The 25,007-nt window shown below is 39.7% G+C and overlaps 1 protein-coding gene across 2 annotated transcripts in view; it reads left to right on the forward strand.

The window, feature by feature from the left end:
* The first annotated feature begins 435 nt into the window (after positions 1-435).
* Positions 436-25,007, forward strand: part of PLPP1 (phospholipid phosphatase 1) — a 104,287-nt gene continuing 79,715 nt past the window's right edge. Inside the window, exon 1 of one of the 2 annotated variants that reach the window (XM_027520379.1) lies at positions 436-904. In XM_027520379.1, the coding sequence (XP_027376180.1) occupies positions 847-904 (58 nt within the window). In that variant the 5' untranslated portion in view covers positions 436-846. The remainder of the gene's footprint in view (positions 905-25,007) is intronic. The other variant, XM_027520377.1, reaches the window with a different exon arrangement.

Here is a 25,007-nt window from a genome sequence, read left to right on the forward strand (position 1 = left end):
ACGCCAATACGGGGCTCTGCCCGGCCAGATTCGAAGGCCTCAATGGAGGCCTAGGTGAGTAGAGGGCTGGGAGGAGCCTGACTAAAGTTCAGACAAGGAGAGAGAGACTGTCATTGACAACCCCGTTTCTCTTTATTACCCAATCCCCATGGATGAGGAGAGCTGGCAGGCAACCGGGGTGGGGGTGGGTCCAGTTCTTTCTCCGAAGCACCAACGACCGGTGGCCAGAGATCAGAAGGCCAGGTTCGGCGACACCAGCAGAAAGCGTGTCTGAACAACGTCCCTCGCACTGCACGGGAGGTGCCCCCACGCTCCGCCCGTCCGCCGCGCGTCCCACTTGAGGGGCGGGCTCCGCAGGTCGGGACCGGAGGCGCCGATTGGCTGACGCGCCCGAGCCGGGGTTTCCCGGCCCCGCCCCGTGCCCCTCACTGGCCGCCCCGCCGCCGCCGCTGCGCTCCCTCAGCCCGCGAGGCCGCGCGCAGGCAGGTCCCGCGCTGCCCCGCGGGAGGGGCCTACCGGTCCCCATCCTTAAAGCACGAGTCCGGACGCCCCGCCTGTTGGAGAGGGTGCCTGGCTGTGGACAGCCAACAGCCAGGGCGGGCCAGGGCCGACCGAGGAGGGCCTGAGGCTACGGAGCCGCCGCGGCTGGCACACGAGCGTCTCGGCCCGGACCCAGTGCTTGCGGGAGCTGTGAGGGGAGGGGTCGTGGGCGCCATTGCTGCCCGTCAGAACGCCGCGGGGGTCCCCGTCAGCCCTAGCAGCTCTCCCCTGGCTGGGAGGAGCCGTCGCCAGTCCCCGGCCCGGTCTCCTGAATCGGGTGCCTCCTCTGCAATCCGTGCGGAGACCATGTTTGACAAGACGCGGCTGCCGTACGTGGCCCTCGATGTGCTCTGCGTGTTGCTGGGTACGTACGCGCCGCCGGCCCGAGGGGCGTGTGCGCGCGAGCCCGGGGTGGGGTGCATCGGTGGGGTGCGGGCGTGTGTCCGCTGGGAGGTGACTCGCCGGGAATCGCGGACGGGCGTGGGGGGCGTGTGCCTGACGCGCGAGCCTTGCCCGGCTAGACGCTGGGGCGGCTTCCGCAGCCCGGGGACCCTGCTTCGCAGCCCGCATCCCCGCGTGGCCGCTGCTGTCAGTCTGCCTTTCTATTGCCCGCCGGTGCGCTGAGCCCACCCTGCTTGGATGCTGTTCACGCCTCTGCGCTCCATCCCTTGCTCTGCTGTCCTCTGTTTCCCGTTTCACTCCCAGCAGAGAGGGTGGGGTCCTCCCCTCGCTGATGTAGGGAAGCTTGGTGGTCACTGGCTCATCAGGTTTGGTGACAAAACCGGAGGGTTTTGATGCACTGGGAATTCTCAGTAACTGGCGCCAGTGCCAGGTTTATCTTCCTTGTGGGAAGCAGTTTTAAGTTTTCGTCTATAAAAGGTTAGAACGCTCCTAATTAGAAGGTGTTACCGGCTTGTAAATTGTCAGGCTGTAAGTGGGTGTGATGATACCAGGTTTCTGCCTATAGGTTTGAAGAAGCTTACTTTTGAGGGGGATGGGGTTGGCGTGGTGTGCCCCAGACCTGCTGTTTCCTTCTCTGCACAGACCTCGTCATCGTGTAGGTTTCCATCTCCTGTGAGAGCCCACAAGGAGCATTGGACGTTTCTTTGGCTGCAGCGAATTTGGCGTTGTCTTTCTGACTGAAGAGTTCAGTCGTAGGGCTTCTGGTCGCCAGTTGCTCTTTTGACGAAAAAGAATCGAAGTCATCTGGGTAAGGTCTAGGCATTGGAAGGAGAGATTTTCACCGTCTTCATATGTATTGTGTAAGGCAGTATCTTTGAACTATTTATACGTTTTGGAAAAAAAATACTTACCAGAAGACCTGCTCGATGTTCGGGTAGTCCTCATGTTTGAGTATCGAAGTAATAGTATTGGCGAGCTCTCAGCGTTGGAGAGCTGTGACTTTAGCATCCTAGACGCAGGTCTGCATAATGGCTTTTCGGTGAGAGGAAACTTCCTCCGCTTTTAATCCAGTACCGTCTCCCCTGCCTCAAACCTGACCATTTAGGTGCTTGTAGTCTTGCCGAAGTTTTATAAATTCTGTTACCTGTTTTTTGAGGAAAAGTCTTGCTTATGAAACATCTTTATTGTTTACCAGGACATTTCCTATATAGCCCCACAGTGAATTTTAGAAATTCCGTTTAGGAAAGGGAAACACGATTTTGGAATACTATTTTTATAAAAACACAAGTGATCCTTTCAGATGTCCAGACATATTCATAATTACATTAATTATATTCAGATTTATTGGCAATGAAAAGTTTACCTTGGTAAATATGTTATATTTTAAAATGTATTTAAATTTATACTCAGTGTTTGTGGAGCTTTGTTAAATTTCATTTATGTTTCAGTGAGGGGAGAGGAAAATGTTGTCAGAAGTCATTTTTAAAATTCTAATATATTGGATATTATCCTATTATTGCCACATACTGTACTGTCAGAGTTATATATAAAGTTCCCATTTTTCCTACCTTATGCAGTTACTAATTTTTGAAACAAATGCGTTTTCTCTTTGGGCCAAGCACTGAAGCAGGATAGATGAAACATAATACTGCTCTTAGGTAGATCAATGTTATTAAACACAGAGCCATATACTAAATCTATGTTTTGTTTATTTTAATTCATGTATATTTGAGGGAACTATTGCAGTACAACTTTATAAAATTGTGGGGTTTTGTAGTCTGTTTTCAACATGCTGCAAGCATCCCATAACTGTCCAATAGAATTAAGAGTAATTTTATTGCTAACTTGGCCTGACAGCTGCAGAATTTATGATGACTCTCAATAAAAGATAAAATTGTTATTTCTGATTTTAAAATCTTTGGTTTTGGAAAAAGCTTGTTTAGGAGACTTATGCATTAAGTATCAGTATCAGATACCTGATCTATTTGAAAAACAGATTTTCTCTGTTTTTGTATTGCTAGAGTTTTAAAATAATTAAGTGTATTGTCAAGATAAGCTCAGAATTCCCTTTTCCTAAATATAAAGTGAAATACTGGCTTATTTTAATTTGGTATATAAGATGACATTAGATTTAATAGCATCAATATTCTGTTATAAACAACAGTGAAGGAGAACAGTGATTCCAGAGATACAAAGTATTTTCATGCTGAGTTTTGGGAGATTATATATTTTTATTAAAAAACTCACCTTTCTAGTGGGGTCTATGAGTCATTTTATTTTATTTATTTTTAAACTTTATGGCTGAGCTGCACAGCATGCAGGATCTTAGTTCCCCAACCAGGGATTGAATCTGTACCCCTTGCCGTTGAAGCGCAGAGTCTTAACCACTGGACTGCCAAAAAGTCACCTTTAAGGGTCATTTAAAGTTTTATTTTTATTCATCTTACTGACAATAGGAGGTTGGCGGCCTTTAAAATAGTGGTAGCTCAAAGAGGGTTATCAACTTGGCATTAAGTTTTTTCTTTTTCTTTGGAGAACTACAGGTAAAAGTTGACTGTAGCAACAGAAAGATGATCAAGCAGATCATAAGTACAGGGTTATGTGAAAGTGGTTCTTAATTATAATGTGAATATGTTCCAGGTTCTGTTAATGATCACCCAACATCATGCAGTGTATCCATTTAATATGATGATGTTATGTGATTGTGTTACATGGCTATTTTATAATATTACAGAAAGTGATGTCTGTTTAAATGATAAACATGCCTGTATGTAAGGGGGCGGGTGTGTGCATGCTTACACACGTGTAAAAGCATTTCTGTCCCAAGTCAGTATTATCACCACTATGAAACATGATTTCCTCCACATAATATACCCAAATTATTACTTCCTTCAGTGGATCTGGTCTCTTCTTGGAAAAAGAGTGAGAATTTTGAGAGATGATGTGTATTTGATTCCTTTCTGAGATGGAGTGTGGTCTTGCCAGCTTTCTCTGGCTCCTTTGATAATGAGTTCTATGATTGTAGAAAAGGCTATAAATATCACCTGAGCACACAAGAAAAGCTGCTGTACAGAGAATCGTAGTGGGCTGATGTGAAAGCTGTGTTTTGCTCATTGTGTTAAACCACGTCCTAAATAAAACTTAATTGCTGAGAGTCATTTTAGATTTTATGCACTCTGGCATTAGGCTGCCAATGAATTGATTCAGTGCACATTGATTGAAGGCTAACTCTGTTCCAAGTTCATGTTAGGTGCTAAAGATAAAGATGAATTAGAAAGTCTGTGCCCTCAAGGAGCTTAGGGTCTAATGAGGGAGAAACAAACAAGAGGTTATACTACATCATGATAAATGTAATAATAAAGGTATGGAATAGATGCTCTTTGAGTACAGAAAAAAGATTTGTGCTATAAATGATCTATCATAGATAAATGGGTTGTCTGTTTTTGTCTAGAGATGCAGAAATGACAAATGTTACCCCAGGAGTACTCTTAGAATCTTTTTTTTTTCTTCTCAGCTTAGTACAGGGCAATGGGAGCCCAAGTAAGTAGCTGTGTGTATGACTTTTTTGCAGGTATCTCGTGATGCCTGGAAGTTTTAGGTGGAACTGGCAGAACCTTTTTATGTGCCTGAGTTTTGCTGGGTAGCAGTCATTTGGAATATCTTTCTATATTGTGCCTTCTTTTTTGGCTCCTCTAGATCTTTTCTCCACCCTGCGCTATGCTCTGGGAGGCTAGTGCTGTGAACTGCAACTAGGCTGTTGCTTTTTGTTTCTGGTTGACTTTGACCAATGGGACAACAGCAGGAGGCCTGGAAGACCCAGTTTCTTCCTGCTGGATTTGCGTTGCCAGAGCTATTTTGTGTTTTGTGAGTAGGTCACAGCTTCTATTCAGTGGCCATCTGTGCCAGCCAGCTACAGTTACAGATCTTTCTGGGTTTTGGTAACCCTCTACTCGCCCGTTTAGCCTAGAGATGATGTTGCTGGTACCATTCCCTGCTGCTTTCCGTAAATCCTACCTATACCTTTGAAGATGGTTCCTTCATAAAATTCTTATTTAAATACTTTATTTGGGTGTGCTGTTTTTTGCCAGGGGGCTACTGATAATACTCATGTTATGTCCAAAACAGATCTGAGGTGACTTCCCTTTCTGCACTTGACAGCAATTACATTGGCCCATAAAAGCAGATGATAACAGGAACTCATGGGCTCCAACATTGGTTTTCTTAGAAGGGAGGGGGTCATGGTTTCCTCAACATACTGCAAACATGGTATCACCTTTATGCCAAATCAGTCAGTAAATTTAGGGGAAAATCTGGCAGCAGAGAACACTGGCAGCCATACTAGGTGGTTGTGTGTGCGTTCCAAGTTGCTTTCGTCATGTCCGACTCTTTGCTACCCTAATGGACTATAGGCTGCCAGGCTTCTCTGTCCATGCAGGTTCTCCAGGCAAGAATACTGGAATGTGTTGCCATGCCCTCCTCCAGGGGATCTTCTGACTCAGGGATTAAACCCGAGTCTCTTCTGTCTCCTGCAATGGCAGGCAGGTTCTTTAACACTAGTGCCACTTGGGAAGCCCCAGGTGATTGTGGAATCGCATTACTTATTCTTCTTCAGTAATTATGCTGATCTCATTCTGCCCCTTAGGTATTAGCCATAGGAGTGCTCCTTTTCCTGATCTCAGTTTGGGCCACTTTCTTAAGGGAAAGTCAGATATTTAATGAAAGAGTCTCCTTTGCTGAAAGTCTGCAGCCTTCCTTTTTCTCCTAACATTTATTTGTTCATTTACTCATTATTGGGTGAATTCACCCACACATTTGTTTTATTATCTAGTAGATGCTGGGAATTCTGTTAGATACCAAAGAGGTAAATAAGTAAGTAAATAAATAGGACATAGTACTATCCTGATTACTTGCCATTTCAATTTCTGTTTACTTCTATTAAGCTAACTTCTTTTGCTTCTGCTTAAAGTTTACTGTTTGTTTCTCTGTTTTATATAACTTTTGTCTTTTCTCCCAGCCATTGAGAGGGGGACGGAATCTCAAAAAATGAACAAAAATTTGTCAAACTGGCATATTCTTGGGTCAGACTGGCCTCCTTTTGCAAGACTTTTTCTACCTTTAAATGGCTAGTTTGGAACAAAAGCAGAGGCCTGGAAGAAACTGATAGTATTTGGCTCTAGTTGGCTTTATACAGTTGACTTTAAACTTGAATTTACCTTGCTTGGATGAGAGTATGGAAATATTCAGAAAACATTCCCCTCTATAGCTTTTGTGAAAAGTAATTTTTTCCTTTATATTCTATTTGAATTAAATCCCTTTTGGAAACTCATGGACATGCCATAATCTTTGTTAATATCTTTCTTGCTTAGTCATTTTTGGCTGAATTCTACCAAAGTTCCCTATGTGTTACTCAGTTTGTGAAATTATTCTAATTCCTTTTGATAAGAAATTAAAGTTTAAATTGTTACTGTTTATCTGACTTAAAAAGAAGCTGGTAGAAAGTTACTAAAACCTACATTTTAAGAGAACTAGTTAACATGTAGCTTTAGGTTTTTTATGTGTTTTTTTTTTTTTTTGGTTGCTCTGGCATGTAGGATCTAGTTCCCCATCAAGGGATCGAACCCAGGCCCTCCTGCAGCATGGAGTGTTGTTAACTACTGGACCTCCAGGGAAGTCCCGAGAAACGTTTTTTGTGTTTTTTTTGGTTTTTTTTTGCCCCATGGCTTGTGGGATTTTAGTTTCTAGACCAGGGATTGAACCCGGACCCTTGGTAATGAGAGCCGGGAGTCCTAGTCACTGGAACAACAGGGAATTCCCTTCTGCAAAGGAATTTGAAATGTTATTTCCTCCTAAATTACTGGTTTAATTCAGCATTTAGGATGGAAATATACAGTCTGTGTAATAAGCTAGTTAGGGATTATATAGGCACTGTCTTGTCCCTTATTTTCTTTCTGAAAAAGGATTCATTCAGATATTATGAACAGTGGTTACAAGTAACTCTTTTCTTTCTTTTTGTCCCTCCTTTTTGCTGTATGTGTGTGTGCTCAGTCATGTCCTACTCTTTGTGACCCCATGGACTGTAGCCCACCAGGCTCCTCTGTCCATAATTTTTCAGGCAATAATACTGCAGCAGGTTGCCATTTCCTTCTCCAGAGGATTTTCCTGACCTAGGGATCAAACCTGAGTCTCCTGCATCTCCTGTGTTGGCAGGTGGATTCTTTACCACTGCTACTTGGGAAGTCCTTCTGTTTCTACGTACCTTATTTTCCGTTTTCACTTTTTCCTTCCTGCTTTCCTTCGCCCTTCAACCTTGCTGTCTTGATTTAAAGCCCAGATGGCTCAGACTGAGTTGTTTCAGTTTTACTTAACTGAAACTAATCTAACATTGGTTATGACTTTATGAACTATTGATTTTTCTTTAAAACATTAGATAGACAGCATAGTCTAGTGATGGACTCTGGATCCAAACTGTAGGTTCAATTCCAGTTCCTCCATTTACTAGCTGTGCAACCGTAGGCAGATTTCCTCTGTGTGTGTCTGTTGTGTCAGCTGTGTAATGATAAAGTACCTACCTTGTATGGTTGTTGTGAGGCTTAAATGAGTGAAAATATAAAGGTCTTAGAGTAGGCCTTGCACTCGTGTGCATAAGATGATTGTCAAATAAAAGTAATCCTCTATAATCCTGCAATAATTAAAACATTATTTTAGTAAAAATAACATCAACATAGTTTTGTATTAGGGACAAAAACACAAACTTCAAACTGTTCCCTGTGAATACTCATGGAATGTCTTTGAAGCTTACAGAACATCTTGAAATAGTAGTGTCTTATCAGTCATGTGTAAAAACCACATATATGATCTTCAGGTAGTGGTAATCCCAGCTATGTTGGAAAATGATCTGTATAGTCTGTGGTAGAGTGTAACTAAACAGATGGAAAAACTGTTACTTTATACAGTGGTTAAGTCCTGAATTTCAACTTAAGAAAATGGAGTTAGCCAGACACTGGTCGGTCACCTTCACTATTTTTATTGTCCAGGCCTTGGAATTGATTGAGTCACCATATAAAAAGTAGACTTAATATTCCTAAAATTTTTGAATGACTCTAATTGTATTCCCTCATTTGTATGAATTCTGTTGTTTGATTTCCTGCCTATGGTTAAGCAGGCATCAAAGAAAAGACTATTGTGTAATACCTCTTCATACCCCATCTCCTTCTTACTTCTGTTTTTTCAATCAGATATTTATTTATTGGCTGTGCTGTGTTGGTTGTGGGATCCTAGTTCCCTGACCAGGGATCGTACGCCGGCCCCCTGCAGTGGAAGTATGGAGGCCTAACTACTGGATCTCTAGGGAATTACCTCAGCTATTTATTTTGACATATGTTAACCTGATACTACTTTTATTTTTTATGTTGTGTTTAATAGAGTGTTATTGCTCAGTTGCTAAGTCGTGCCTGACTCTTTGTGACCTCAAGACTGAAGCACACCAGGCTTCCCGGTCCTTCACTATTTCCCGGAGTTTTCTCAAACTCATGTCCATTGGATTGGTGATGCCATCCAACCATCTTATCCTCTTTCACCCCCCTTCTCCTCCTGTTCTCAATCTTTCCCAGCATCAGGGCCTTTTCTAATGAGTCGGCTCTTTACATCAGGTGGCCAAAGTATTGGGGCTTCAACTTCAACATCAGTCCTTCCAATGAATATTAATATTGATTTCCTTTAGGAATACAATGTTAAGTTTTAAAATATTTGATGTTGCAACATCGTTCACTTGTTTATCAGCTATTATGTGCTTAATGGGGCTTCACTGATGGCCCAGCTGGTAAAGAACCCATCTGCCAATGCAGAAGATGCAGGAGACTCAGGTTCAATCCCTGGGTGGGAAAATTCCTTGGAGACGGAAATGGAAACCCGCTCCAATATTCTTGCCTGGAAAATTCTATGGACAAAGGAGCCTGGCATTGCTGCAGTCCATGGGGTCACAAAGAGTTGGACATGGCTAAGCACACACACACACACACACACACACACACACACACACACACACATGCGTGCTTAATATTTACAATGCTAGGAGTTGTAAATTTCATTGTGAAAAAGATAAGTAAGGTCTCTATACTAATAGTTACAGATATTTGTGAATGCCATGAAAGAATGTAAGCAAGGTTAGAAGAGAGTGAGATATTGAGGGGTCAGGGTCATAATCTCAGGGAAGGCTTCTCTGAGGAAGGCATATTTAAATTCAGATTTAAGAATGAAAGTAAGTTGGTCATGGAGGAGCTGAAAGAAGATGATTCCAGGCATAGGAAAGAGCAGGTGTTGAGGGGCAAAGGGCATTTGTAACAGAAAAGAGGCCAGTGTGGCGGGAATACAGTATGTATCCTAGTGTTCTTAATAGTAACTATTGCAGCTTATTTCTAAATGTCAAAGTGGATAATAATAACAACTGACATTTAGTGCTCTATGTCTGTGTGTGGCTATGAGGTCTATCAAAACCTGCTCAGGGAGGATAGCTTAGTTATCTTCATTCTGTTGATGGTGGAACTAAGGCCTCAGGTAGCTGAGAAACTGCCAATGGAATCCAGGTAAGAAGTGGCATGGTTGGGAATTGGGAAATGCATTTTTAAGAGTTACAACTTTTGAATTCAGATTGACTGTCCAGATTGAGAAATGAAGAGGGTAAGAAATGAGGGACTGAGGGAATTAATTGGCTGTAAAAGCAGTGATTATTTTAGGTGGGCTAAATCTTTTATGACTATCTTTATTCCATATAATGTGGCTTCATAGTCAGTTTCTGCTTATGTTTTGAGCATGTATCTGCTGTCCAAAGGAGGCACTTTAATTTTTCATAAATCAAACTCCTAATAACTACTAAGAGTTTGCTCGGAGGGTATATCATACTGGAAGATATAACCGATTTGCCCTGATCAGTAAAGTTTGTTGTTGTTTAGTCGCTTAGTTGTGTCTGACTCTTTTACAACCCCTTGGACTATAGTCTGCCAGGGTCCTCTGTCCATGGGGATTCTCTAGGCAAGAATATTGGAGTGAGTTGCCATTTCCTTCTCCACGGGACCTTCCCAATGCAGGGATCAAACCCACATCTCCTGTGTCTCCTGCATTAGCAGGTGGGTTCTTTACCACCGTGCCATCTGGAAAGCCAGATCACTAATATACTCATAGATTTTTTTCTCCAAATAGCACTGTTGTTATAGGCCATTTTACCCAGGAAAGGAAGACCTTTGTACTTTATTGCATGTCATGTGAATCACGTGTGTAGAGTTTAGAGTCACCTTTGCTAACTCATTCCAGTAGATATAGTTAGAACCTCATGGTTTAGTTCTCAGTTGTCACTTCTTGGAAATGTTTCCTGTGTCTGTTTTTCAGGGTGGGGTGCCTAGGAAAATGACATATAGGAAATGTGTAGCGGATGAGCTCTTGAGTTAATTGGCAGCTTGTTAAGCCAGGTTCTGCCTTGCCTTTTGGTTCATTTACGTCAGCAGGAAAAGAGGGCTTGACTTCGTAGGTGCTTGAGAGGTAAATAAGAAGAAAACTATTCCTTATTCAATGCATAAATGAGCCTGTGGTAAATGTTTTACGTAACTCATGAAATCATCACAAAACTGTGAAGTAATAGGCTTGTTGTATGCCCTAGCACTGGTGATACAAAAATGGGTGAAAAAATAAAACTCATGGATCTCAAGTAGCTTCTTGCTTACTCTGGAAAACAGACTTGTAACAAACAATGACAATACCATATGGTAAGCTGAGTGCCTGATATGTCAGAGCACTTGGGTACTAAGAGTGAGTGAGACAGGGTCTCTGTCCCCAAGGGGTACACAGATGCTGTAAGGGGAGAGAAGCAGGTATTTTAATGAAGTCTGTGTGAATTTCAGGACAATTGCTCCTGAGATCTTCACTTTTACTTTCCAGCCAGGATACTGTAAACCTTGGGGAACATTGCTGCTGCTGCTAAGTCACTTCAGTCATGTCTGACTCTGTGCGACCCCATAGACGGCAGCCCACCAGGCTCCCCCGTCCCTGGGATTCTCCAGGCAAGAACACTGGAGTGGGTTGCCATTTCCTTCTCCAATGCATGAAAGTGAAAACTGAAAGTGAAGTCACTCAGTCATGTCTGACTCTTAGCGATCCCATGGACTGTAGCCCAACAGGCTCCTCCATCCATGGGATTTTCCAGGCAAGAGTACTGGAGTGGGGTGCCATTGCCTTCTCCGATATGAGTGCTTAGAAAGTGTGTAATACATGTTAGGCATTCAGATATTTTTTACATGAATGAGTAGGCAAGATACTTGAGTCAGTCACTCTTCTGGGGGTTGGAATTTAACTCTGCTATTAACTGTGTGACATTGGGCAGGTTGTTTCACCTCTCCATAAGTCTTGTCACCTAATGAGGAAAAAGATAATGATAATAGTGTCTTCCTCATAGTGCTGTGAAATTAGATGAGATAATGTGAGAGAGTGTATGTGAAGTGTTTAACATAGTCCTGGTCTGTCCCGTTGTATCATTATCACTATTAAGATAATAACCCAATTTGGCCACTGATCCCGTCTGTTGTTTAAATTTGATACCATGTACTGGGGAGTTTTCTTTTGGGACATTGTTTAGTGTAGTTCTAGCTTCAGTTTAAATAGCATTTGAATTGGGACCTGGTTCATATTTCAGTTTTTCGTGCCCAGATCACTATGGGAGATGTTCTGATTACTCCTAACCTGTTTCTTTCTGGAATCAGATACCTCACTGAGATCTTATCATTTTACTTCTAGGTGAGCAGTATTTCCACAGCTCATAGACAAGGTACCAATATGAATATCTGTAGTTGAGTGAAATAGTAATAAACAAAGGTGTGTGTGAAGTGGAAATGGCATGATTTGGGTAATGGTAACTTCTCTTGGTACTCACGTTTTAAAGCATGAATATTTTATTTCTTGAATATGAGCTAGTCAGAACCTAATAACTTGCAGTTGAGGCTGAAGTATGGCTGCAGTACAGCTAAACATAACAGGTTCTTTTCATAACTTCTCTTGATCAGTAAGAATTTTTCCTTGTTTTCTTTCCATGAAGTTTAAGAAATAAATGTTTATAGTGGTCACATCCACCTGCAGTGTTCTGGGATAGGCCTAATTTTAGGATAGCCTTCCATATCATAAAGGCAGTATGACTCTATAATTAAATGTATGGCTAAATGTAATTAAAATCCATACTTTTATAATATTTTATGTTTTAATATTATATATTTACAATATTTTTCTTTAAAAAGCCTATTTAAACAGTTTTTCAAATGACATCCTAATTGATTTGGAAAATATACCTAGTATAGTTATACAGTGTAGCAGAAGCAAGTGACATTTATTATATTTTATATTTTTAAAAAATGGCATTGATAAGAGAAAGAAATTTTGAATATGCTCCTTCTCATATGTTGTCTATGTCTAACCCAGTGGCCTAGTTGGAGAAGAGGTCTCTTACATTATGATGTTATCAAAACTTGTTAGGCAAGTTATGGGTAATACTCAACTTTATAGCTAGTGTTGGATATCTATATGAATATGAGTGAGATTCTAAGTTCTGCCATTGACTGTAATTTAATTACTAACCAAATCTAACAATGAATAAATTATCTTTTAAGAAGATAAGTTTTTTGCATTAGACTTCCCTGCCTTGCTTAGGATTTGACATTGTGGATGATTTTTCACTGAATAACAATTTTGTTTATGTAATTTATTTAAAGGGTTCAAAGTGTGATCTGGTAGTGAACGTGGTTGGCTTTTAAGTCACATTCTAGTTTTGCTTCTGCTGTTCTCTCTGATCACATGGGCTGTTTCGTTTACTCATGTGTAAATTATAATGAGAATAATGTCTGCCTTATCTATCTCTCTGGGTCATAATGGTAAGCAAACTTTCTTATTAAGGAGAGTCAATAGCTGCAGAACATATTTGGGCATTTGACACTAGGGTAGGAAAACAAAGAACGCAGGGTAAACGGGGCATTTTGAGCAAGGCAGCACACTTGTAGGAGATCTGTTATTGATCTAGCCAGGTCGTGAAGGGAATGTTGTCAGCAGAAAACAGGAAAAATCTGAAGGCTGACTGAAGTATTCAGAAAGTAGTGACATAGGAAAAATGATCCCTGATACAAATAATGTAGGGCCCCTGCTTGAGTTTCTTTTTTGCCACACATAGGCATATGACTTTATCAGTGACCAAATAACTTACGAAATCTTGAAACTAGTTGGATACTCTTATGTCAGCCATACTGTTAGAAGTGGTGACATATGCCACCTTGAGAAGCCAAAGCAGAATATGATTTGGTCAGACTCACTGAAATTTCAGTGAAGGGAGATTTTCAGTTTTAAAAAAGATGAAAAAGGACGTTCAACTGCCATTAAATTAAAAAAAAAATACAAAAATAAATCACAGTTAGACTAGGTTAGATCTAGTCTGCTTAATATCAGGAGATTGTCATCTGTATCAGTAGCAGTTTATCTTCAGCTAAGACTGTCAAAATCTTTTGGCAAACATCTGAAATACCAGGGAAATCTCTTCTAACTTTGTATTTGCCTGTGCTCTATTCTATTCCAGTGACTTGCAGAATATTTAATAGGAAATAGGAGAGAGATGTTCTTTGAAATAAAATAATTACATTATCTAAGATTATGTTTCTGTTTTCCTCAGTACTAGTCTTGTAGTTTGTTAGTCAGTTAATGATTGGAGTGGTGAGACCTTAATGTTTCTGTGTAGCGTTGGCTGGCAGAATGATGCATTACTCTGTAGGGCATTGGCATATAGCTTCCGTTGAACAGTTAAGGGATTTCATCTGCCCAATAACCCTGGAAACCTACCACCAATTGGAAATATATACACCAGAAGTAAAATACTATGGCCAAAGTTACAAGAACTATTGAAGTTGAGTCCTATTTAAGAATCATATTTTTGTTTGCTAATAATTTAAAGCTTATACTTAAAAGCATTGAGCTATTCAGTAGTTGTGACAGCCCTGATCTTGGCTTTGGCTAACTTAATTTCTTCTGATAAAAAGGGAGGCAAAGAGTAAAGTGAGGAAAAGAAAAATTTTTTTAAATGAAGAAGTGAATATTGCTATAGTCCGTTTTTACCTTGCAAGAGGAAGTTAGGAAAGGATGAAGCTTCCTTGAGAGAAAGCAGGACAATAGGGTTAATCATGACGGTGCCTCACGAGGCCTAGAATAAGTAAAGAAGTGCTTCCCAGTAAAGAGATTATAGTGGAGATTCTGATTTTTAGTTGGATAAATCTAAGGGTCACATTTACAATGGTTTAAATTTCCTGAAGTAAAGAATTTGTTGTTTAGGTTGGTCAACGATAATTCAACCTATGTTTAGAATTTACTAGGGAAAGAGAACAGATTGCTGAAAAAATTTTGTTATAGTTACCCTTGCTTCATGTCCTCAGACTTTTCATAATTAAGAATGAAATACTGAGATTGGAGGGGAATTCCCTGGTGGTCCAGTAGTTAGGAGTCAGTGCTTTCTTTCTTTCTCTTTTAAAATATTTATTTATTTGGCTGTCCTGGGTCTTAGTTGCGGCCACACTGGATCTTTGATCATTGTGGCACCCAGGATCTTTAGTTGCAGCATGCGGGATCTAGTTTCCTGACCAGGGATCAAGCCCAGACCCCCTGCACTGGGGGCATGGAGTCTTAGCCACTGGACCACCAGGGAATTCCCAGGACTTGGCACTTTCACTGCCATGATATGGATTTGATCTCTGATCAGGGAACTAAGATCCTACAAGCTGCCCAGTGTGGCAAAAATCAGTCAATCCATTTACCTGTCAATCAATCAATAAAATTTTAAAAAGAATAAAATATTGAGATTGGAAGATGGCGTAACTTGGTTGAATGTTTTATAAATTAAAAGCAGAGGGGTTTGAAATTTTGAACTGTCAGATATATCAAATAGAGTTGTGACAGAAATGTTATAGCTCAGATAGGGGCTAGCTATAAACATATTTTAGTGTATTATCTGAATATAATTCAGAAGAAGATGTTTATGTTATAGGAGATAAAAACTTATTAATACTTTCTATAATAAAGGGTGTGAATGGTACTTGTTTAAGGGGGCTAGCATCATATCTGTGCAAACTAATTACTCAAAAATAAGAGAGAATGAACTGTTGCAGTTTAAATGTAGGGTGTTACCTTGCAATTTCAACAGAACTTTATTAAAATATTTTTTATTTTATCAAGATACTAGTCCCATTTATTTTTTTTAATGTATAAAAGTTTTACAAAATTATTTTGTATTCATAGGATGCATAAAATTTAAAGAATATGGACACTGGAAAGGTACAGGTCTGATCACCTACTAGGGTGAATCACCCAAGTTCACAACTTCAGTTTCTTTATCTGAAAAGGACTGGGTCTTCATCTGTACGTTCTTGTTGGCTGTGATGCAGTGTCCATTATGTAGTAGGCATTTGTTTATTCTGGTAGTATTCGTTCTTACACACATTGTGTGCTTAGTTCTGTTGTGGGCAGTGGAGATGCATATAATCACACAAATAAATATAAAAATGAACCATTAAGTGCTCTGAAGGAGAGGTTTGGGTACTATGAGAGTTTATAAACAGGATTTTGAATAAGAAGGATAGGGTAGCTTTTTAAAATGATGACTTTGGCTGCAGGGTGGAATAATAGATTGGAGCTGGAAAAGAATGGATTTAGGGAGATCAGTCAGAGAAGGCAATGGCACCCCACTCCAGTACTCTTGCCTGGAAAATTCCATGGATGGAGGAGCCTGGCGGGCTGCAGTCCATGGGGTTGCAAAGAGTCAGACACGACTGAGCGACTTCACTTTTACTTTTCACTTTCATGCATTGGAGAAGGAAATGGCAACCCACTCCAGTGTTCTTGCCTGGAGAATCCCAGGGATGGGGGAGCCTGGTGGGCTGCCATCTATGGGGTCGCACAGAGTCGGACACGACTGAAGCAACTTAGCAGCAGCAGCAGCAGGGAGATCAGTTAGGAAGCTGTCTCAGGGGTCCAAATGAGATAATGGTAGTGAAAGTAAAGAGGTGCTGGTAGAGATGGAGGAAGGTTGAGGGATTTGTGAAGTATCTGGGAGAGAAAATGGACCAGTTTTGGTGACATAGGAAAAATGGAGAGTCAGAGAGAGAGAAATATCAAAGATAGTTTTGAAAGTTCTGGCTTGTATAATTGGATAGATTTCTATAATAACTAAACTGGGGAGCCCTAGGAGAGAACCCATTTGAAATGGGAATGGGGATGGAGATGAGATAGTGAGTTTGGTTTTCACCATGTTACGTGAAGTTTTGAAGTTTCCAAGAAGGAGTATCTGGTCCTTGTTTGGATAAATGGATCTAAAGCTCAGAGGAACTGTCTGACTTTTCAGAGTCCTGGGCATATTCATGGTAATTGAAGTCATGAGAATTGATGAAATCTCAGGAAGAAGTTATAAATTGAAAAAAAAACAGGTTTAGGACTGAGCTTCAGATTGGTTGGAAGAAATAAAAAAAGGCCAAGACTGAGAGGGAAAGGACACTTTAAAAAACCAGAAGACTGTTTCTGGAAAGCCAAGTGAAGAGAGTGCCTCAAGAAGAGCGTGGTAACAATGTCTACATCCTCCTGAAAGGTAAGGTAACACCTGGAAAGTATCCATTTGGTTTAGTTACACTAAGGTCACTGATAACTTTATGTAAAGCCATTTTTAAATCGTGGTGGGCTGAGAAGTGAGTAATTGGTGAAGTGGAAATTTGTGGGTATTGGTAGTTCTTTTTAAAAAGTTGGAATTAGAAAGGAGAGTGTAGTAGCTAGTAGTCTGGGATAGTAGGTTGTCATGGTTTCTTGTGATACGCCAGGTGAGGGAAGAATGATCTTGCTAGATAAAGGAACCGTTTTTAGGCCAATGGTATAGGAATAGTTGAATTCCTCTTATAGAACCGTCTTTACTGAGAACAATGGATTATTTGATATCCATGCTTTCCAAAGTAATTGTTAACCAGATACGGTGGAATTTGGTATATGAAGCCTGGTAGACTGGTTTCAAAATTCTGCTTTGCTGTAGGAGCTGCTGAAGACGCCAGTTCAATCCCTGGGTCAGCTATATACCCTGGAGCAGGAAATAGCAGCCCACTCCAGTATTCTTGCCAGGATAATCCTGTGGACAGAGGAGCCTGGTGGGCTACAGTCCATGGGGTCACAAAGAGTTGGACATGACTGAGCACACATGTACTATTTCTATTAGGCATTCTTGCTTTTGGTCACACAGATGCTTATTAGTCTTGTTGAACTTCAGTTTCTTCACTTGAATAATGGAGAGACTACTGTCTACTTCACAGATTTGTTAGTAATAAATAAGAATTAGTAGGCAGTCAACAAACTGTTACCTGCCTGTCTTTCTTTCTTATTTCCCATGGTAGCTGCTGTTTAGTGTGTAGTTTCAGCATTGCATGTTTGCTCTTGGCCTGAAAGGAATAGTTTGTGGGAGTTCTTCCTTCTTGCAGCTTTTATCTTCTGTATAAAATTATACAAAAGATAACTTTTATCTTCTGTATAAAATTTAACTTGAGTGGTAGAAACATAGATTTTTGGGAAGATGGATATACGATTTGCTGCTGCAGTCATTGTAACTATTAAAAAAAGAATTTTACAAAACTTTTTGGCTTGTGTGCCTTTTTTTTTTAAAAAAAGCACATGTGTTTTAAACAAAGCTTACTAATTTAGATATGCTACTTTGGTCACTTCCTGCCAAAGTTAGAGTTTTTATGTTTTCCTTCTGAGACACACCTTAGTATAACTTTATTTTAGTTTCTGGAACCTTGCCATTTGGCATAATTTCAGAGTAGACATGATGGATCCATATAAATTAAGATTTAAATACACAGTACATTTTTTTAATTGGTAGGGGCACGTGAACTCTTAAAAGCAGTTGAGATCTTAGGTCTGGATTTTGTTCGGTTGTTTAAACTTTTTTAACTGTAGTTTTGATTTTTTTTAAATTTATTTTTAATTGAAGGATAATTGCTTTACAGTGTTGTGTTGGTTTCTGCCAAATACCATGTAGTTTTGATTCGTTAAGTACTTCTTACATGTATTTGTACCAAAATGGTGAAATCAAGTTTGTCAGATATTTTTTCTACAAGTTCAGTTGCTAATGCAGTCTCCTTAAAGAATTTAAAATCTGCCCACCAGCCACCACCATCCATAGTCTCTAAAGAAGCATTTATGTATATACTTTTTTAGATGATAACAATTCTAGAAATTCTATAAAGGCATTAGAGCTTGTTAGTTTTATTCAAGAATCACTATAATATTAATAGTAAACACACACTTTTATTCTTTGGAATATAGGCATTCCTGCTGAATGGGAGAAATTGTCGGTTGCCTAGTTGCTGAAAAAGGAGATTTCGTTGGTTAAGCGAAGTTTGTGGATGGGATTTCTGAGACTGGAAGTCTCGTTGGTTCAGAGAGAGAAATAACTTAATCAGGTGTTCTCACCTGAATGTGGGATGCTTTGTTTTACAAACTTAAATAATACCTGGATAAATCCCTACAGTTCATAATTTCTTTGGGTTTCCCAGGTGGCTCAATGGTAGAGAATCATCTGGCAGTGCAGGATATGGGGTTGGGGGGGGTGTAGTTTATGATCCCATGGGGAAGATCCCCTGGAGAAGGAAATGACAACCCACTCCAGTATTCTTACCTGGAAAATCTCATGGACAGAGGAGCCTGACGGGCTGTAGTCTATGGGGTCACAGAGAGTTGGACACAACTGAACGACTAAGCAGGCACGTGTCATTTTTTTAAGCTAAAGACTAAATAAATTCTATAGACACTGTGTTTCAAGGAGGAACTTTCTCCTTGATTCACTATGTTATATTGTCTTCTGAAATTTGTTGTCTCTTAATAAACTTTCAAAGAAAGATACAGTAGTTAATATTTGATGAAATATTCCTGTATATCTGTTCATAGATCTTCCAAGTTAAAAAACTTTCTCAATAGAGGAACTGCTCATATCTTGTTTCTTTCCCAAAGGTATATAGTTTATAATCTATTTTACTTTGGAAATACATGATGTTACTATATGGATTCAGCATGATGTATTTTACCCCCATTTTTGGACATCTGAGTCTTGGACATGGAATAGCATCATTAGTGAAATCTAGATTAGTTTTTTCTTTTAAAATAATTATTCTGTGGTTTCCAAATTTTCTAGAATTAACATGTAATAAATTGGTAAACTCTGAAACGCCCAGAAAAGAAAATAAATATCATTACTAATCTCACTACCACTGAGAGATGACGCCTTTTAACATTTTGGTTATGTATCTTTTTATATTTATGAACTTAACACTTTTTTAAAAACCGGTGCTCTAAAAAAAAGTTGAGATGTTACTTCGTGTACTCTTTTTGACATAGTCTTCTACGAAGTTACCTTCAATGGTTATGTGGTATTTCATTGTTTTTGGCATAACCCTCTTTACCTCTGTTTTTAAATATTTAGGTTATCTGCAGTTTTTGTGCTGTAGTTCAGTATGTAACACCTTAGTAGATATTTTGGAAAACCTTCTTGAGTCATCCACCCCAGACTGTCTCAGGGTGTTCTAGCCTTTTCTTCCTGATTCTCTCTCTTCCAGTATTTCCTTCTTTAACAGTAAGACCAGATCAGGTTGACACAATATTCTTCAAACAATTTAACTATCTGTCAGTGAACATGCTGGCCTCTGTGAGTTTAGGAGTCAGAGAGATACCGAGCCATTTTATTTGCCAGAGATAAATAATTTCAGTACATGAGTTAAGTGTTGTGATAATTTTATGTAAGTATCAGGTCTGTGGAAACTCAGAAAGTGATTCTGAAGGCAGTAGGCAGAGGAGAAAGATCAGGGAATAGCATTTAATTTGTTTACAACAGGGAGGTACATAAATTCTATTTATTTGCATTCACTGCATGAGGAAACTGAGCTAGTTAATTTGCCCATATTCACTCAAGTAGTAACTGGGAGAATGCCAAAAGTAAGCCCAACTAGGTGTATCTGACTACAAAGCCTCAGCTCTGTTTAGGACCCCACCCTGCCACACCAAAGGAAAGATTCCAGGAGGAACTGAATAGAAAGAAGCTGGAATGGCAAGTAGGTGTTAGCTGGGTGGAGGGGGTGGGGTTTTTGTTTGGAGCTTGTGGAAGAGATTTGAAAAAAGGAGTAGAGAGAGGTGATGTGAGGCTTAAGCTAACATTAAAAAAAGTGTATATAGTAAAATTCACTCTTTGGGGATACAGTTCTGTGAATTGTCGACAATTTAAAATTTAGGGTTATGTAACCACCACACAATCAAGATACAGAACTAGTCTGTTGCCGCCCTAAATTCCCTCATATTTCTTTTTTTTAGTCAGCTCCTCCCACCATTCTGCACCTCTGACAAGCACTAGTCTGTTCTCCATCCTATAAAGTCATATAAATGGCATGTCATATAATGCCATGTAGTAAATGGAGTCATACAGTATGCAGTCTTTTGAATTTGGCCTCTTCACTTAGCCTAATGCATTTTAATTAGGCAGCCATTAATGATGTAAATATTACTGTACAATTTTGCTATAGTTTTTTGCCTACTTCAAAATTTGCTTATATCATCTTCAAGTCCAGTTTCATGTAAACAGAATGCTTTTTTTTTTTTTTTGCTGAAAAATGATTAATAGTTATAGCTCCAGATATCAAAGAAGCCCAAAATATATTCCTGGTAAATGCCCAGGAGAAATTAAAATAGAACAAAATCAGCTGTCTCTTCCCACACCCTGTTACGTCAGCCTTCTCCTTGCTTTTTGCATGTAGAAATCTGCATGGAAAGTTTGCTACTGAATGTGACCTTTGCCAGCTTGAAGAAAAAAAGAGAACAGCTGTTACTAGGAGAGAGTGGAAGGAATGAATGTTGTTCCTGGCCAGTTGGCACTGTGTGCCTTTCTGGGGCAGTAACAACAGGTGACCAACTTCTCCTTTTTATTTTTGTTAGTGTATAAATAAATAGGCTAACTTGTTTTTTGTGCAGAAATCTCAGGGTATATATTAAAATAACCTGCCCATATAGTTGTCTTGGATTTTTTAAAAAGCTGTTTAAATACATACACAAATTTATTTTAGGTGTCTTAATGAACTAAGAGACTCCAAGGTTGAGGATATTATAGGTAATTATTGACAGAAAACCACAAAGAGTAAAACTTTGTTTGGTAAATGTCACTTATATCTAAACTGTACTTTCTCCCTTTTGTTTCAACTTAAACAGAAAACCAAAACGATAACTAAGTACTTTTTATAGTAAAACCATGTCAGCCACAGAGAGGTAGTGACTACAAGCCAGTGACCAGAATGTAGGTATTTCTAAAAGTTGAGGGTGCACTGTTCTTTGAACTCTTGCCCCTGGATACTTTGAGTGCCATCTCTGTGAATCACACCCAAATATATAGTGCTCTCGACCACGGACCCCTCCCACGTGGCTTCCCGCTCTTCACCTTCTCACTCTCTACCTCGCACAAACTCATCTTGAGGTACAACTTCCATCAAGTCTTTTCTTGCTCAAAGCCAGTGTTGATTTTTCATTTCTTACTGAAGCATATCCAAATTAATTACCTGGAATTGAAAATCTTCATCCTGTACTTTTGCTCTGCCCATTCATATTTCTCTTATTCCTCCTTGCACTTTACCCTACCACAGTTGGACTATCTTTTTTTTTTTTTTCCCTAATTGTCTGGCAACAGATTGAGCTCAGTTATCAGTTTTTAATTTATTTGTTTCCCATTGCAGTTTTTCTACTCTATTAAACTCCAGTTATCTCCTACTCTCCTCATTTTTTTGCAAATGGTACCATTTGCTACTTCATTTAGAAGGCTTTAGTCAGATAAGTGTGTGTTTGAGTCCTGGACGCATCACTTACTATCAAAACTGGTAGACAGTATACATCTGAGTCTTACCTTCCCTCACCCACAACCCTCCCATGGACCTACCCAAGATTCTACAACTAAAAGGTTGAAGCAGAACCCAGCTCCTCTAGCACCAGCTGGCATCTGTTCTGAATGACCGTGCTGGTGTGTACTAGTTGTTAAATATTTTTAATTTCACCCTTATTATGTGTATGACTTTAATTATGTTACTTATCCTCTTTGAGTCATCCTCTCATCTTTAAAATGGGGATAGTAATAGCATGGTGACTCTTTGTTAATTCACTAAATATTTGTTGAGGGCCAACCTTATACTAAGAACTGTCTTAGGTGCTTGAGGTATATCAGAGAACAAAAGAAATTTTTGCCTTTTTGGAGCTTGTGTTCTAGTATTGTAAGGATTAAATGAAAATTATTGTTAAGTGTTTGGTATGGTATCAGATCCACAGAGGTGCTCACACTGTTTCAGCTCCCTTTCTTCCTTTGTCACATGTTTCCATCAAGGCCAAAGGGCCAAGGGGAGTGTACTAATACTGAATGTGGTGTCCCAAGAGTAACCAGAACCTGATTACATTGCAGAGCAATACAAATCAAATAGGAAACATTAAAAAAAAAACAACAACACAAAAACCCTAACAGTAACCAACCCTTTTTAAAAAAAATTTATATTTAATTGGAGGATAATTGCTTTATAATATTGTGCTGGTTTCTGCCATACAATGTCATGAATCAGCCACAAGTATAACCCTGCTTTTGATGAGTTGTCTCAGTATGTTTTGGAGAAGGCAATGGCACCCCACTCCAGTACTCTTGCCTGGAAAATCCCATGGACGGAGGAGCATGGAAGGCTGAAGTCCATGGGGTTGCTGAGGGTCGGACATGACTGAGCGACTCCACTTTCACTTTTCACTTTCCTGCACTAGAGAGGAAATGGCAACCCACTCCAGTGTTCTTGCCTGGAGAATCCCAGGGACGGGGGAGCCTGGTGGGCTGCCGTCTATGGGGTCGGACACGACTGAAGTGACTTAGCAGCAGCAGCTCAGTATGTTTACATTTCCTTTCATCTCCTGTGGATTCAGCTCCAGCCATTCATCCTCATTCTCAAGTTCTCCTCTCCCACTACCTGCATTTCACTGCATCAGCTCACTGTCACATCTTTTGCACCATAGACAAGAGCAAAAAAATCATCACCCTTCTTTTGCTCTATTTATCCTTCAAGGTGTAGACCAAATTCTCCCCTTTCCTTCCTTTTATATCACAAGACATTTAAAAGTTTTTTTACCCAATTACTTACTCTCTTTCTCTAATTCTTTCAGTCTTTCTGTTTTCACTCAGAGTACTGCAGTTCTTCTGTCATGGTTCATCAGTTACCACTTGTGTGTTCCTTTTCTGCTCTGCTTCTTTTTAAGTGGCATCTGTAATTGTCAAGACCATCTGAACCCAAAAAGCTCATGGCCTCATTGACGTGGGTTTTGAGTCACAATCCTGTAACCTAAGTTCCCTCGGGCCAGTTTCTTCATCTTCAAAATGATGTAATAACATTTACCTTTTAAAGTGATTAAAAGAAACCTAGCATACTGTCAGGGAGTTAAGTAAAAACATTACTGGCATTTTTGAGAAGTGCCCCTCCTCATTTTCCTTGACACTGTTCTTTCATGTTCTTTATCCTACTTACCTGGTAGTTCATTCCTCATTAATTGGCATGCGTGTGTGCTAAGTCACTTCGGTTGTGTCCGACTCTCTGCGACCCTATGGAATGTAGCTTGCCAGGCTCGTCCATCCATGGGACTCTCCAGACAAGGATACTGGAGTGAGTTGCCATGCCCTTCTCTAGTGGATCTTCTCAACCCAGGGATCCAACTTGCGTTTCTTTTGTTTCCCGCATTGGCAGGCATGTTCTTTACCAATAGCGCCACCTAGGTGGGTTATTAGTTAGCTGTCTCTTTTTTCTTTAGATTATTGTTCTTGCCACTTTTTCTGATCTTAGTAAGATCTCATGGCTTCAGCTATCCCTTTTATAATTGAAATTTCAGATATTCATCTCTAGTCTGCATTCTCTCTTGAGTGCCAGATATGAATGTCTAGCTGTGAGCTAGATGTGAAACATTTGTCAAATGATCTGGAATATGAATCAAGGAGTCTCAGCATTTGATATGCAGAGGAAACAGACTGTCTTACCTGGCATACTTCCTAGTTTCACTTGTTCAAGTTGGTAAAATTTTGAAAAACTTTCTTTACCTTTATAGAGGAGGAGAAGAGAACCCTTTTTGTTTAAAAATAACACACAACTCCTGTCAATTTGCAGGAAGAGTTTTCATGTGATTCTGGAAAGATGTGCAACACCTGTTTCCAAAGAAAGCAAGAAAAATATTGCATGTTTTTCTCTCCAAAATGTATTTTATTCAAACTGAATTGGACACCAAATAAAGAACATTCCTTAAATTTGGAATGAATAGAACTTTCTAAAAACTGCTCAGGTAACACTAAGTAGTAAAAAGCCCCAAAAATTTTATTTACTTTTAACCTTGGACTGCTAAAAGGAGAAAATGAAAGGGTTTGTTGAAGCAAGTTTCACAAAAGTAACTGTAGACTTATTTGTTAGACCCAAATGTACATGTAGGGAAATGAACAAACATGGTTAAATTTACATATGTTGGATTTTGTTTTTGGAAGGGAGAATATTTCTTACATATGGGTTTTATCCATTACCTTTTTGGTAAAGCATCAGCTCCTAGAAGCAGTTACCTCACTGTTTATTTTTCTTGTAAGTTCGCTGTTTATTTTTCTTGTAAGTTTTGCTGAGGTTTCTTTCAAGTTTTGCAAAGTGCACTTACACATTAGGATGGTTCAGTGTAGTAGATTGAGATGTATTCTTGGTCACACAGAGCAACTCTGCCTTCACCCCCAATCGAACCAACATAAGGAAATAAACTGTTTATATACAGACCAGCTTAAGCTCATAGAATCATGGATTGAAAAGAGACCTAAGAAATGTCATTCTTTTTCATTTGTAAGGAGACTGAGACCCTGATGGTTATTCTAAGAGAGGTGGTATGATATGAAAAGAAGAGGAACTTTTTGTCAAAATTCTGACTTCCCTATTTACCAACTGTAATTCTAGTACCTGTCC

This window comes from Bos indicus x Bos taurus, chromosome 20, assembly GCF_003369695.1.
Source record: "Bos indicus x Bos taurus breed Angus x Brahman F1 hybrid chromosome 20, Bos_hybrid_MaternalHap_v2.0, whole genome shotgun sequence".
NCBI classification, from domain to species: domain Eukaryota; kingdom Metazoa; phylum Chordata; class Mammalia; order Artiodactyla; family Bovidae; genus Bos; species Bos indicus x Bos taurus.